Source organism: Oxyura jamaicensis, chromosome Z (assembly GCF_011077185.1).
Source record: "Oxyura jamaicensis isolate SHBP4307 breed ruddy duck chromosome Z, BPBGC_Ojam_1.0, whole genome shotgun sequence".
Classification (NCBI taxonomy): Eukaryota; Metazoa; Chordata; class Aves; order Anseriformes; family Anatidae; genus Oxyura; species Oxyura jamaicensis.
The window spans coordinates 2,549,986-2,562,324 of record NC_048926.1 but is presented as its reverse complement, the minus strand read 5'-3'; the positions used below and the strand labels follow the sequence as shown (position 1 = coordinate 2,562,324).

The 12,339-nt window shown below is 50.4% G+C and overlaps 1 protein-coding gene across 6 annotated transcripts in view; it reads left to right on the top strand.

Moving 5' to 3' along the window:
• CTIF (cap binding complex dependent translation initiation factor) overlaps positions 1–12,339 on the top strand; it is a 127,526-nt gene that overhangs the window by 32,183 nt on the left and 83,004 nt on the right. For 3 of the 6 annotated variants that reach the window (XM_035309682.1, XM_035309683.1, XM_035309681.1), the window contains 4 exons: positions 4,872–4,994; positions 9,142–9,215; positions 9,997–10,101; positions 12,134–12,209. The exons of 1 other annotated variant lie outside the window; for it this stretch is intronic. In XM_035309682.1, coding sequence (XP_035165573.1) covers positions 4,872–4,994; positions 9,142–9,215; positions 9,997–10,101; positions 12,134–12,209 — 378 coding nt within the window. The remainder of the gene's footprint in view (positions 1–4,871; positions 4,995–9,141; positions 9,216–9,996; positions 10,102–12,133; positions 12,210–12,339) is intronic. 2 more of the 6 variants (XM_035309685.1, XM_035309684.1) reach the window with 1 other exon arrangement.

Sequence of the window (12,339 nt, the reverse complement as noted above, 5' to 3'; positions counted from 1 at the left end):
AGCACTGTCTGAATCTGGCCCCGTGGCTGCTCGTCAGATGCTAGAGGCTTGCAAAGCAAAATGCTATTTTCTGATGCTTGGACACCTTCTCATGCTGGCACAAGTGATTCTGCTGCAGGCACCCATCAGCTTCTCTCTTGGAGGCTGCCCAGGCCTGGGGCTGTTTTTTTTCTGCTGGATTTTTGCTTCAGTTAGGCACCCGCTTTAACCCGCTTAAAAAAACAGATGTTTGAGGTTGAGTGCATGACGTGACGCTTCCCATCCCTGGGTACCTGCGGATACAGAGGTGGTTGGAGGTGTGGGCACCGGTCCTTGTAGGGGGATGTCTTCTGCTGTCCTTCACCCATCCTTCCAGCATCTCAAAACGCTCTTCCAGAAACTGATAGAGCACCAAAACACAGGTGCTGCTGTGTCCCTCAGCTCCTCCTTGAAGCTCAGTTGGTTGCAGGCACCCTGGTGAAGCAGAGGACACTAATGCTTTTTCACCAGCAAAGGGCTTCCTGGGGGAGAGGCAGCAGCTGCAGTGTGCTTGGGAGCCTGGATTTGGGGGGTTGAGCTCCAGAAGTGCCTGTGCTGAGGTCTCTGGTTCTCCCAGCTCATCTATTCTGTGGAGGACTTGCATAGCAGAGGACAGGAGTGTGGCTGTGTGGCTGGTACCCCCAGCATCCCCTTATCAGACATCAAGCAGTCGAGAAACACTCCACCTCAAGACACAAATTCCTTGGAAGCTGAATTGTTTCCTTATCTCTGTTGGTATATCTACTTGTTCTTGTGTATATGGTTGTTCTTTCTGCCTGGTATTTTTATAAGGGTGAAATTTCTGTTCTTTTTTGTTAGTTTGTTTTTGTTTTATATTTGTCACAATGCAATGCATTGAGAATGAAGAAGATGGAAATTCGTTCCAACTAAAAGATTTGCTTTATACCTTTTTTCTTAAAAGCTATGATTAAAATTATTAAAGCCATTGTTTCTGTTATAAATACTTCTTTTTCCTGTAGAAAAACTGGAATAGATGTTCCCAAATAGGTCTAGAAGAGCAGGGAGATGTTGCCTGAAACACTTGGAGTCCAGAGACAAAATTCTGCCCAACTGGAAGTTTTAGCACTAGCACAAATGCTGGGTGGGATCTCCGACCTGGAACTTGAGGCTCTAGTGTCACAAAAAATCCCTTTCTTTACAGGCTGAGAGTGCTGTACATCGAGTGTGGGGAATCTTGTGTAAATTGGACCAGGAATAATCCCTGCAGGAATGCCCCGTTGTCTTCAGGCCACTTACAGCTCATGGCATTGCCTGCAGAGCGAACTTTGACTGTCCTTATGTCCACGTGGGCAGTTTCTGCATTTCCATTTATTGCCTGCTCATCAGGGAAAGCTATCCCCACCCCCCTTTTTTTTCTGCAAATGAGGTTTTCAAACTCGCACTGAAGCACCAGAAAGAAATAAGTCTTGAGCCTGGCAGAGGGATCTGGATTAATTAGTTCATGCCTCAAAGAGCTGCAAAGGTGAAAATTGCAGTGTAAGTGAAACATATGATTATTGCTAATTAAAATGTAAATGTTAGATTTGACAGCTAGTTTCCGAAGGAGGGTGTCTGGCAGCGCTGATGTGCAGAAGCCTCGCTGTTCCCAAGGGGGTGCAGAGCTTGGCCAGAGGGATTTGCATGGATGAGAGCAGCCGCTGGGAATCGCGCTCTGGAGGGGCGATGTTTGCCTCCAGGCCCCAGAGCTTGCTGAGGTCCCCTCTCCTGGCGGTGAGTGTGGACCTAGAAAGGTAGCTGGGGCCCGGGGAAGAGGTGGGAGCAAGAGCTCAGGGGCCTCTGGGGTGTGGGAAGAGACGAGGAGAGTCTTGGTCTTCTGGGGATGCGCAGCAAGGAGTGATGGGGCTGGATTTGGGAGAATTGGATTGGCAGGAGGCAAAGACAAGGGGAGGGCGTTCTGTGCCATTACAGCCATTTCTTGAGGTTTTATCAGGCAAATTTATTCGCGCACCTTGCTGTTAGTTTAACAAAAACACGTGGGAGACAAGTTGGTGGCCGTGCTGCTAGCTGGAGGGTGACACCGCGGAGGAGGGTGACACGCAGCAGGAGGGTTTTGCTGTGCTTGGCGATGCTGGTGGGGGGTTTTTGCTGCTCCGTGGTTGGTTTTTAAGGAAATATCTTTACCTGCATGCTCCTCCAGCATCACCTGTGAAGTTCGGTGCAAGCTTCACTGCTCGCACAGAGAGGGCTCCTTCCAGCACAGGACTTTGTCAGAGAACACAAAGCTGCTGGCGGTGCCTGGGAGAGGTGCTGGTGGAGGAGCTTTTGCTCTGGTAGCAGTAGAGAGCTGTTCAGCTTGGGCAATTAGTCAGAAAGTCAGGTAAAATCCTGATCTTGGCTGTGCTGGTGAGTTTGAACGTGATGTATTTAGGCTGCACTCGGTCGTTCTGTCTTCAACCCTGGGAAATGTCAACAGCTTTCAAAGCAGATTTTATTTTTAAAAGTTTGTTTTTAAATGTAAATATTAAGAGGGCCAGACAAAGGAGGGTGGAAAGCACAGAAGACAGGGAATTGTGAAGAGGGAAAGGCCCCAGGCCATGGGTTAGAGCCAGGAGACAAACTCATTCAGTAAGAGCAATATCCATGGTTTTACCCAATTGCTTCATGACATTTCTGCTGCCTTGTCTGGCAAGTTCAGGCATCGGTGGACGATGGCACCAATCTCTCTGTTTCTCACTGGGGTTTCACTGTGGCCAGCCGCGTTTCTGGCATTTGCATAGCTTCGGGTTGTCTGCAGGCAACCATGACCAAAAGTTGGGTAAATACAACCAAATGGCAGTGCTTGTTTTCAGCCTTTCTTCTAAAGCAAAGGGGGCATGTGCTGGCTCGCTCCCATGGCAGCATTTGGCACAGACATTTTCCAGACGTAGATGAACAAGATGCTCAGTATGTAGGATACAGTAAACTGGTAGCTAAGCCTTTGAACTGCTGGGTGGTGAAGACTCATCTCTCCCAGCCGCCTTTTCAGTCGGAGCGTGTATTTTTCCTGTGCCAAATGCGAATTATTCTCACTTCTCAGGATGCCTGCAAGGCTTGCTCGCTCCCAGGGCTTCCCAAAGTGACCACCTCCCCATGTCTCTCAGTCCACACTGATAGATTTGTATTACTTTTTTCCCCACCGCCATGCCAATTTAACAACTCCCTTAACTTCGTGTCACTCGGTGTTTCTCAGCCTTTGGGATGTTTGAATTGCCAAACTGTGGTGGGGAGGAAAGGTACTTTCTGCCGCTAAGGCACCATCCTGTGGGAATGACCTCAATTTCTCAATTTTCATCTATATGCGACCCGAAAGCTGTCTGACCTCCCTGTTTCAGCGTTGGTACTGCTTGTAGGCTGCAGCAACCAGAAGGTGTTTGAGCTTGCTTGGGACTTGCTGTGTTCGAGGCTGGAGAAGGTGCAGTGGGGCAGTGTGGAAACGGGGTGCATTTTGCCTCCCGCCCCTCAGCTTGGGTCAATCCTCTGGGATCAGTGACCCAAACTTACAGAGAGAAGTTGGTGTCCTACACTGCGGTGAGTCCTGCTGCCTCCTGAAGGACGAGGTGCCCTTGCTGTAGTGGTGGCAGTTCCAGCAGAGACTCACATAACCCCAGCGTATCTGAGAGCCAAATGCCAGCTCTCACACCCGGAACACAGACTGCCCCTTTCATTTCCCACATTTTCAAAGCCAAAAGCTCGAATGTTCCTTGCTCTGTGATTTTGGGTGTTTTAATCATCGCAGGTCACTTCAAAAGTCTTTTGCAAGCCTCTGAGGAAGGCAGTAGGAGCAATTACCCCGACACAAAAAGCCCTTTCTCCCCAAGCGCCTCTGTGTTGCTCGGTAAGCGTGGCTGGTTGGGTCAGTCATTCTGGTTTTGGGGTGACTCAGTTTGCCCTGGGGGTTGCTGACTGAACAAGAAACCTGCCGTGTTTGACAGCAGGACAAGCGTGAAGGGAAGAAAGGAGAACGTGAGGCCCTTAACGTGACAAGGCCTTAACTGGCACAAAGAGTTACTTGGTTAAGTATTTTCAGATAACATCAGGCCGTGAGCACCAAGTGTTTTGGGGTGTATGGACAGCTGGACTCCAGCTGCGGGCTGAGCAGAGGGAAAAATCAGAGAATCGTAGAACAGTTTGGGTTGGAAGGGACCTCAAAGATCATCTAGTTCCAACCCCCTTCCATTGGCAGGGACGCCTCCCACCAGACCAGGTTAGCCAAGGCCCCATCCAGCCTGGCCGTGAACACCTCCAGGGATGGGGCAGCCACAGCTTCTCTGGGCAACCCGTGCCAGGGCCTCACCACCCTCTGAGTGAATAATTTCTTCCTAACATCCAGTCTCAGTCTCCCCTCTTTCAGTTCGAAACCATTCCCCCTTTTCCGATTTCCTATCATTATCCACATAAGTAAAGAGTCCCTCTCCGTCCTTTTTACAAGAACCCTTTAAGTACTGAAAGGCCACAAATTGAGGAGTTGATTTGGGTTGTGAGGGGATTAAGGATATACAAGCAGTTTTAGAGGATGTAGCGTTGCTGAATACGCATAACTGATCGTCATGAAGCTGCAGGAGGTATTATTTTTCCCCACGCACACTCTAGTTAACAGGAGGACTAGAGCCAAACCTTATCCCTATTTCAGCCTCCCACAATGCCGTCTCTTTGCAAGGTGGAAGTATGAGCAAATTTCATCCAGATACTTTAAAGGGCTCACAGAAACCCCCAGACAGGGCCACTAGGCATGGGCACGTACCTCCAGGTGCATGTGTGCGTGGCCTGGGGGCTCAAGCTCTGCCAGCTCGGTGCTTTTTGTGGGTGCGGGACGGCGTTGCCCTCGACTAAAGCCAGCTGTTTGTTGTTTCCAGGAAGAGTGGGATCACAGCAGCGGTGGGAGCGCAGGATCCCGGCCGGGGTCGGGCTCCAGACGTGGGTCTGGATCCAGGTCTGGCAGCCGCGGCAGAAGCAGCCAGTCCAGGCAACCGACCAAGGTACTCCTGGTGGCCACGGTGAGAGCCAACCGCGTCCTGTGCTTGCCGTTCGTCGCCGGCGTCCTGCCGATGGCCTGGCTTGTGTGTGTGCCTACATGTAGGGCGTGAGTGCCCGGCCGTGGGGCAGTGTGCCTGCCAGACCGACCTGCCCCGTGCACAGCCTGGCTGCTGAGGGAGGTAGCTGTCTGTCCTTCAGCCCCCAGGGATGTCCGAGCGCGGCGAGCACCTTGCTGTTGGGAAAGGGGTCTCGAGCCAGCTGGCTTAGTGCAGAGGAAATGTGCTTTTTCACCTGGAGGTTTGGGCTAGTGCTCCTGGTCCATCCATCCATCTCTAGCATCCTGGAGAGCTTGTCTGAAATCGTGCAGAGATCAGGGTTGGGACGGAGGAAGGCACAGCCTCCCCGACCTGCAGAGGTGTGTTGTTGTTGGAAAGTCATGGGCCTTTATCGGGGGAATGAGGCTCACCATATCCCCGTGTCTTTGACGAGGGATGATAGCATCATCTTGCTCAAAATGTCTGTATTTTTCTCAGTTTTGATAAACTGTTGTTTTTCAACAAAAAGCCTTCGAGCAGAGCCTTTTCAGACAGCTCAGTATCTATGGGATCTTCTCTGTTTCAGCAACTGCACCCACGGGTTGTAGGCAGCTGAAAAGGAGGAAACAGAGGGGAATCTGTACAACTTCAAAATCCTTCTTAAAAGTTGCATGACACAGGATAATCCTTGAATGCATACCACGGACAGCACTGAGACTCAGCTGACTGCTTGGTGCTGTTCCACATCAATGCAGAGCGCGGTGAGGAGCTGCTGTTGCAATCGTGGGATGACGAGCATGGTTCTGTGTTTGTCGTGGTTTGCTGGAGAATGGTAATGAGGAGTGGCGGGAGAAACCGGTGTTACACTGAGCTGGCTTTTGAAAGGCTGCCGCACGCATTTCAATGCCGACTTTGCAGGGAATTTGCTGAAGTTGCATGCATAATTGAACAGTCGGAGTCCACGGGGCTGGGGGCATGCTCTGTCCCTGCTTGTGCAGGGGCTGGGCAGTGACGGGTGCAGGTTTTAGGCACCTAGGCGTGCTCACGGGTCTGCAGGACGCGGGTTATGAAAGCGTGTTTAAACCATCCTGGGGGCAGGAGCTGCCTTACCGACGCTGGGATGCCTCTGAGCACTTGTGACGTTCTCACCACCGTCTATCCCAGTCATCATTCCTAGTGGCTTAATTAATTTTCAGCAGTCCTAATGCCTTCGCAGTGAAAATTATTATCTAAAGCTGAGGGTTGGGTCACGGGGAGCTTCAAGTTAAAACTGCTCACTGTTATAATTGCAGTCCTGGGGGGAACTGACAGCAAGTAACTTCTGTTCTTAAATACTTTTTCATTTTTTTCCCCAGTTTTGAGAACTGGCCTTTTTAAAGCCTTACTGTAGAGTCCCAGCACCAGGCTGGGAGCTGGCTTGCAAATGCCCAGCCTGCCGGAGGCGCTGCTCACCCCCTGGGCGGCTCGCCCGGGCTTTGCTCCTTCAGGATAAAGGCTGTCATCACAAGTGGCAAAGGCGTTTGTCTCGAAATGACCGCGGTGACTCACGACTTAATGGCCAATTGCGTTATCGTTTGGCCCCGGCACCGTCCCTCTGGAGTCAGGCCGACACCTGGAGCATCTCCCAGCGGCGATGGGGATGTGGCGTGGCGGGGCCAGGAGCTGCAGCCCGGCTGGGGTGGGAGCTTCCAGCCACTGCCCAAAGGCTGGCACCCGTCTGCCCTCCTGCACCACTTCGCAGGGAGCCTTCCCACCAGCTGCTGGGAATCGGGGCTGGGCCAGCCACATCCAGACAGGTTTGAGGCAGAGCTCTGGAGGCTCGTTGCTAACTGCTTTGTCTCGGGGCTCAGGAAGGGGCACTGAGCTGAATTTGGGTGACAGTTTTATGGCACAACCTGTTGCGTTAGGAACCTGTTCCCACGTTATCCTAACTTTTGGCTGTTTAACGTTGTTGTGGTTGATTAATCTCATCCTCATTGCAACTACTTTACACACTCCCACACCTTTTCCCTGAGCCGCAGTAGTGAACTCCTAGGACATCCTATGGTAGGTCGTTCGTTAATAGGTACTTAAAATATCCAATGTCTGCAGAAGTGGGAGGAGAAATGAGTCTGTCTGCAGGAAGAGGTGTTTCTTCTCTGGGTGAAGACCAAAGAAGGAATAAAGACTAAAGAGGCTATGAAGACGTGGTCATCTCTGTTTTCATTAAGCTGCATGACAATGCCTTTAAGTATTTAGAGAATTAATTTCTCTCCCTGGTGAGAGAATTTTGTGCTTACATTTGCCTAAAATAAAATCTCTGCTTCCATAACTGTCTGTGGGAGTTTCATACTTCACTCGTAGTTTATTTCTGTGCAGACTTGTTGACCTGCAGATTGCTGGAGGTTAAAATCATAATCCATACACCCCTTAAAGGAGACGACAAAAAAAAGGGAGCAATGTGCCTGTTTGAGTATCTGCCATCTATATTGTTTGTTGTGCTGGGAACGTCTCTGTAATCTGTCTGTGGCGTGCACTGGCAATGCGTGTCCTTGTTGGGAAAAGGCTCCTTGCTTCGTGGCAAGCTGGGGTCTGGGACTTCACTGAGAAGCATTCAGATTTTTGTGTGTTTTTTTTTTTTTTTTTTTTTTTTTTCCAGTGTCTTGGTTATTCTTAATATTTGGAAACAGCAGTTCCTCAGGAAAGCTGTATGTGGGCAGAAGCAATAATTTTTCGTACTGATCTTTGATGATAATTGTTGTCTGCATGACAGCTTATCGTGATTTTATGCGTGTGTGATCTCAGTGAATATAGTTTGCCCATTGGAAGCAGCAGCTTGAGGAGAGCCACCAGAAGTACTACAGCAGGGTAGTGCTAATAATCACCCGTGCTTCGTTGTGAGGGTGTTACGGGTCTGAGGAGACAAACCGGGTTTTTGTGCCTGTGCCGAGGCCGAAAGCAGCCTGGAATTGCTTTGGCAGAGTCTGGTTTTGTGGTGTCCCCTGGGAATCGTAGGATGGGGAGCGTTTGGAAGCCGCCTTCTCCAGCACTGCTTTAGCCAGAGCTGGACCGTTTGGGCTGGAATGCTTCAATAAGGGCAGCCCACTTCTTGTGGGGAGGATACATGAAGGCTGGTGGGTGTAAAGGGGCTCTGGAGGACGAGAAGCAGTCTGGGGTCTTTGCTTTGGATGCTTTTCCTTCGTGTTGCTATTTCCAAAAAGCAGCTGCACTGCAAAATTAGAGGCACTTTGTGGTTTATTGGAGGCTTCTCATAATTCCCGTCTGATTATACCGTATAGCTTTTGCTTCTTGGAGGGATGAAATAAAGGTTTCTGCAAGCTCAGCACGATGCTTTCTGATGGTTTGTGTAGCAGCTTCCTAGCAATTCCTCCCATCCTCAGCCCTACAGCCTGCGTGCACCATGTGCCCTCCCCTCTGACACACCGGGTTTTGGGGACACAGGCAGCTGGAGTCTGCACTGCTGGCAGGAGTTTCAGCACAGGGTTGTATCTTACCATGAGGCTTTGATAGAGCAAGGCCAGGTCGTGTCACCGTGACTCCTTGAAGAAGCAGTCACTGCCGTGGTGAAATCCAGAGCTGTTTGAAGGGTCCTTGGGCATCTCTGCCTCGTGCATCGCTGATGATTGGCTTTCCGTGTGCTTGTTGGTGACAACCCCTGGAGATATTAAAGAGCCATCTGGACATGGCCCTGGGCAACCAACTGGCCCTTATTGACCTTGGTTGGACCAGATGCCCTTAGAGGTCCCTTCCCAGCTCAAGCAGCATGGATTTCTGTGATGCTGAGCATCTTTGTGGCCAGCGTGCCAACCTGCCCGCTGGGTCTTGGAGGTCTTGTTCCCACACTGACTGTGGACAGGGAATAGAAGGATGGGGCCAACATCAACCAACACGTTGTCTGCTCCGTGTCATCCACAGCTTTGTGTCCCAAAGGCTGAATCTGTGTGTCTCTCCCTGCCTTCAAAGTGTGCTCTTGTGGGGAGTGAGGGGTCTCTGTTGGGCTGGCGTGGAGGTGGCAAGGCCGGGCACGGAGCTGTGCCACCTCCTGGCTGGCACGGGACAGGCTGGGCTGGGCTGGGCACCTTCTGCCAAGTAACCACCTCTCCCTCCTCCCTAGAATGGCAACAAGGAGGGCTCCCTCGACATGCTGGGCACCGACATCTGGGCTGCCAACACCTTCGACTCCTTCAGGTAAGCTGATCTGAAAGCACCCCGAGCAGAGGGTCTGTGCGTGCCCATCCTTGGGGGGGCCCAGCTGGACACTGGCCTCCCTTCACTCCTCCTCACCATTTAGTCTGTGGCACTAAGCACAGCCTACTCAAAGCATCGCGTCTGCTTAGAAGAGGTTTGCAGTCCAAACATCTGAAAAAGGTACTGGTAGGATTATCTGGGGGCACCTCAGAGCTGCACCGGTGAGACGGAGGCAGTTGTGAGCTCCTGCTCCAGGGCTCTCTTCCGTGGAGTGGAGGTGTGATTGCACCTTGCACTGCAGCTGCTGAGAAGAGCTGCTGCTTCAGCATGGGGAATGCAAGCGTGCTGCCCAGATTGAGCAGTGGAACACACTTTCGGTCTGGTTGTATGCCTTTGTGTGCCATGCCTGAAGCACTGCGGGAGTTGTGTTCCCACCTGGGACTTGCTCCAGGCTCCTAGAGCAAGGAGAGCATCTGCATTGCATGGACTGGACCAGCATCTGCTGCGATACCCCCTTCCTATAAAAAGCAAGTGCAGCTAGTAAGGTGTGTGCTGCGTCAAGATGCATCTTAAGTCTACCTCAGAACGATGGGCTTAGCGTGACACAGCGCTGTGAAGGTCAGAGGCCTGTGGCAGCATGCTCTGCAGCAGAGAGTGGTGCCTCCAAAGTACCAGCACTCCTCAGCTGCAGGCTCGTGTGAGCCATCTGCTCCTCAGCGAGGTTGTGTTTAATTAGCAGGGCACTCACCGTCTTTCTCTCTCCGCGGTTTTCCTCTCCTAGCGGTGCAACGTGGGACTTGCAGCCTGAAAAACTAGATTTCACGCAGTTTCACAGGAAGCTCCGAAACACCTCCAAACACCCGCTGCCTCACATAGACAGAGAAGGGTGAGTGCTGTGCATGTGTATAGTTATCCTGAAATAAATGATGATGCTCTGCAGCAAGATGTGTAACCCCTCCTTTGCAGTGGGATTGCTGGCTTGGTGGCATAGCCCACACAGAAGACCTGGTAAAGATGTGCTGGACCATGCAGGGGGTGCTGAGGACTTCATGATCAGTCTCTTTGGTTCCTCTGTCAACCAGCTCTGGGGTGGAGCAGATCTGTTTGCTGTGTTTTGCATTGCTTGAAAGAGTTAAGTTTTTAAACCATGTTTGTTGGATCTAAGCTGCGTCTCCTAGATTTAAGCATCTGTGATTACTGGGGGAAAGATCCTGGTTACAATCCCAGGTGAAAGGGCTTCTGTTGTTCTCCCCAGCAAGACTTGAGGGAAGAGCACAGCATCAATGTGGTCCATCTAGATCAAAATGTTCATTCCCCACCTGCTAGGCGTGGAACTACAAGAATGTTAAGCAGCTCATCTTGGTGGTTACAGCTTCCTGGGGCTTCTGGATTCTTCTTTGGCTGTGTGTTGGTCAGGCTATTTTAGGCATAGGGATAGAAATCTTTCAGCAAAGTTTCTCTGTCGGTAAATTGGTTTTGCCAAACTATGAGCCAGTCTGGGCTCACAACCCCACCCCAGCCCAGCATCTGCAGGAGGCTCCCATTCCTGTTTGGGACAGGCAAACTCACACGACCCTATAAGGCTTTTTTCTGCACTGTAAATATGTATGATTTACAATTTTTGGACTATTTGAAACAACATGAGTAACACTGAATTTCAAAGTCTCTGCGTGCCTCAGTAGGCTCATGTTTACCCCTACAGATGGTTTTGAAGCACAGGATGAGGGGCCCTCTGTAAAATAAGATGGCTCCATGGTCCGTGGCACTTGCCAGGTGGTCCTGCCAGAGACACCTGCTGTGGTGCATTTGTGATGGAAGTCACCTGTTGAGATCACCTGATTTTGCATGAAGCAATTAACGCGTTAGTTAAATGCCGGTCCTCCGCTGACTTTGGTATAATCCCCTGTCACTCCTCCACAACCTTACAAGCCTGTGGCCTGCCCTGCTGGGCTGTGGAGGTTTCCATTCAGGTTGCTGTTTTAGCACATTTCAGTCTTTCATTTTACATTTACTGTAATTCCACCAACATTAGTTGTTCATTGGACTTAAAGACACTGGGTGCTTGCACCTGCGGCTGTCAAAGTTTCTGCCTACTGTAAGTTGTTGAATAGTATCTTGTCACTAATTGACCACAAAATACATCATCGTTTGTGCGTAATAAATTACCCAAATTCTTTGTAAATGCAGATGAACGATGTGCACTGACCTTTTCTTTGTCGTTACCTTTTTCTCTGCATTCAGCTAGTAGCAGGCTTTATGTGATCAATTTTTTTTCATTTCTTGATACAAGCAAAGCTTGCTAATTATCCTTACCCTGTCAACTATGTACTTGGTCTGTTAATACTTGGCTTCTCACCCTGATTTTTTTTTTGTGTTTCAAAATGCATGTTTGCATTCATATTGATTGCTGTTTACTGCTTTTCTCCTGTTTGAGATCTGTGTTTGTGCTTGCTCGCCTCCACCTTTCCCAGCAGGGGAACAGGAGCTCCTGTGGAGACTGGCAAACGAGCAGCGGTTCAAAAGAAGCGTTTTTCATTAGGTTCTTCTGTCCCCATTTTTTCTTCCCGGTGGGCTGTTTAGTTTTGCTCAGTCTGGGAATTGAATCGTCTAAAACTACTGCTCAGGGCTGCCTTTGGTTTTCTCACTGCTGGTATTACCAAAAGCATTTTAATGCTGTGGAGAATGGGTAGTCACTAGTGCAGGGGATAGGGCTGGGAAAAGCATTTCATTTGGTATTAATGGCTCTGTGCCCACGTGGGAGTGTTTTGGAGACACGACGTATTTGCTTCAGAGAGCCTCTCTGTTTTTATGAGGGTCCTTTGCAGTAAGTGCTAATCTTACCCATGTGCCGTAATAGAGCACTAACGTAGGTTCCAGCGAGGCTTCTCATGCTTTTGTTTGTTTTCTTCCTGCTGCAGGCTCGGAAAAGGGAAGTACGAGGACGGTGACAGCATCAACTTGAACGACATCGAGAAAGTCCTCCCGGTGTGGCAGGTAGGTGCTGAGGCTGGAGGCAGCAGCTCCTCTCCCTGCAAAACCACCCCTGGGAGGTGGGCAGGCTGCCTGGGCTGAGCAGTCAGAGAACTGTGCCTTGGTCTCAGGAAGCCTTGCTTTCAACCTCGCT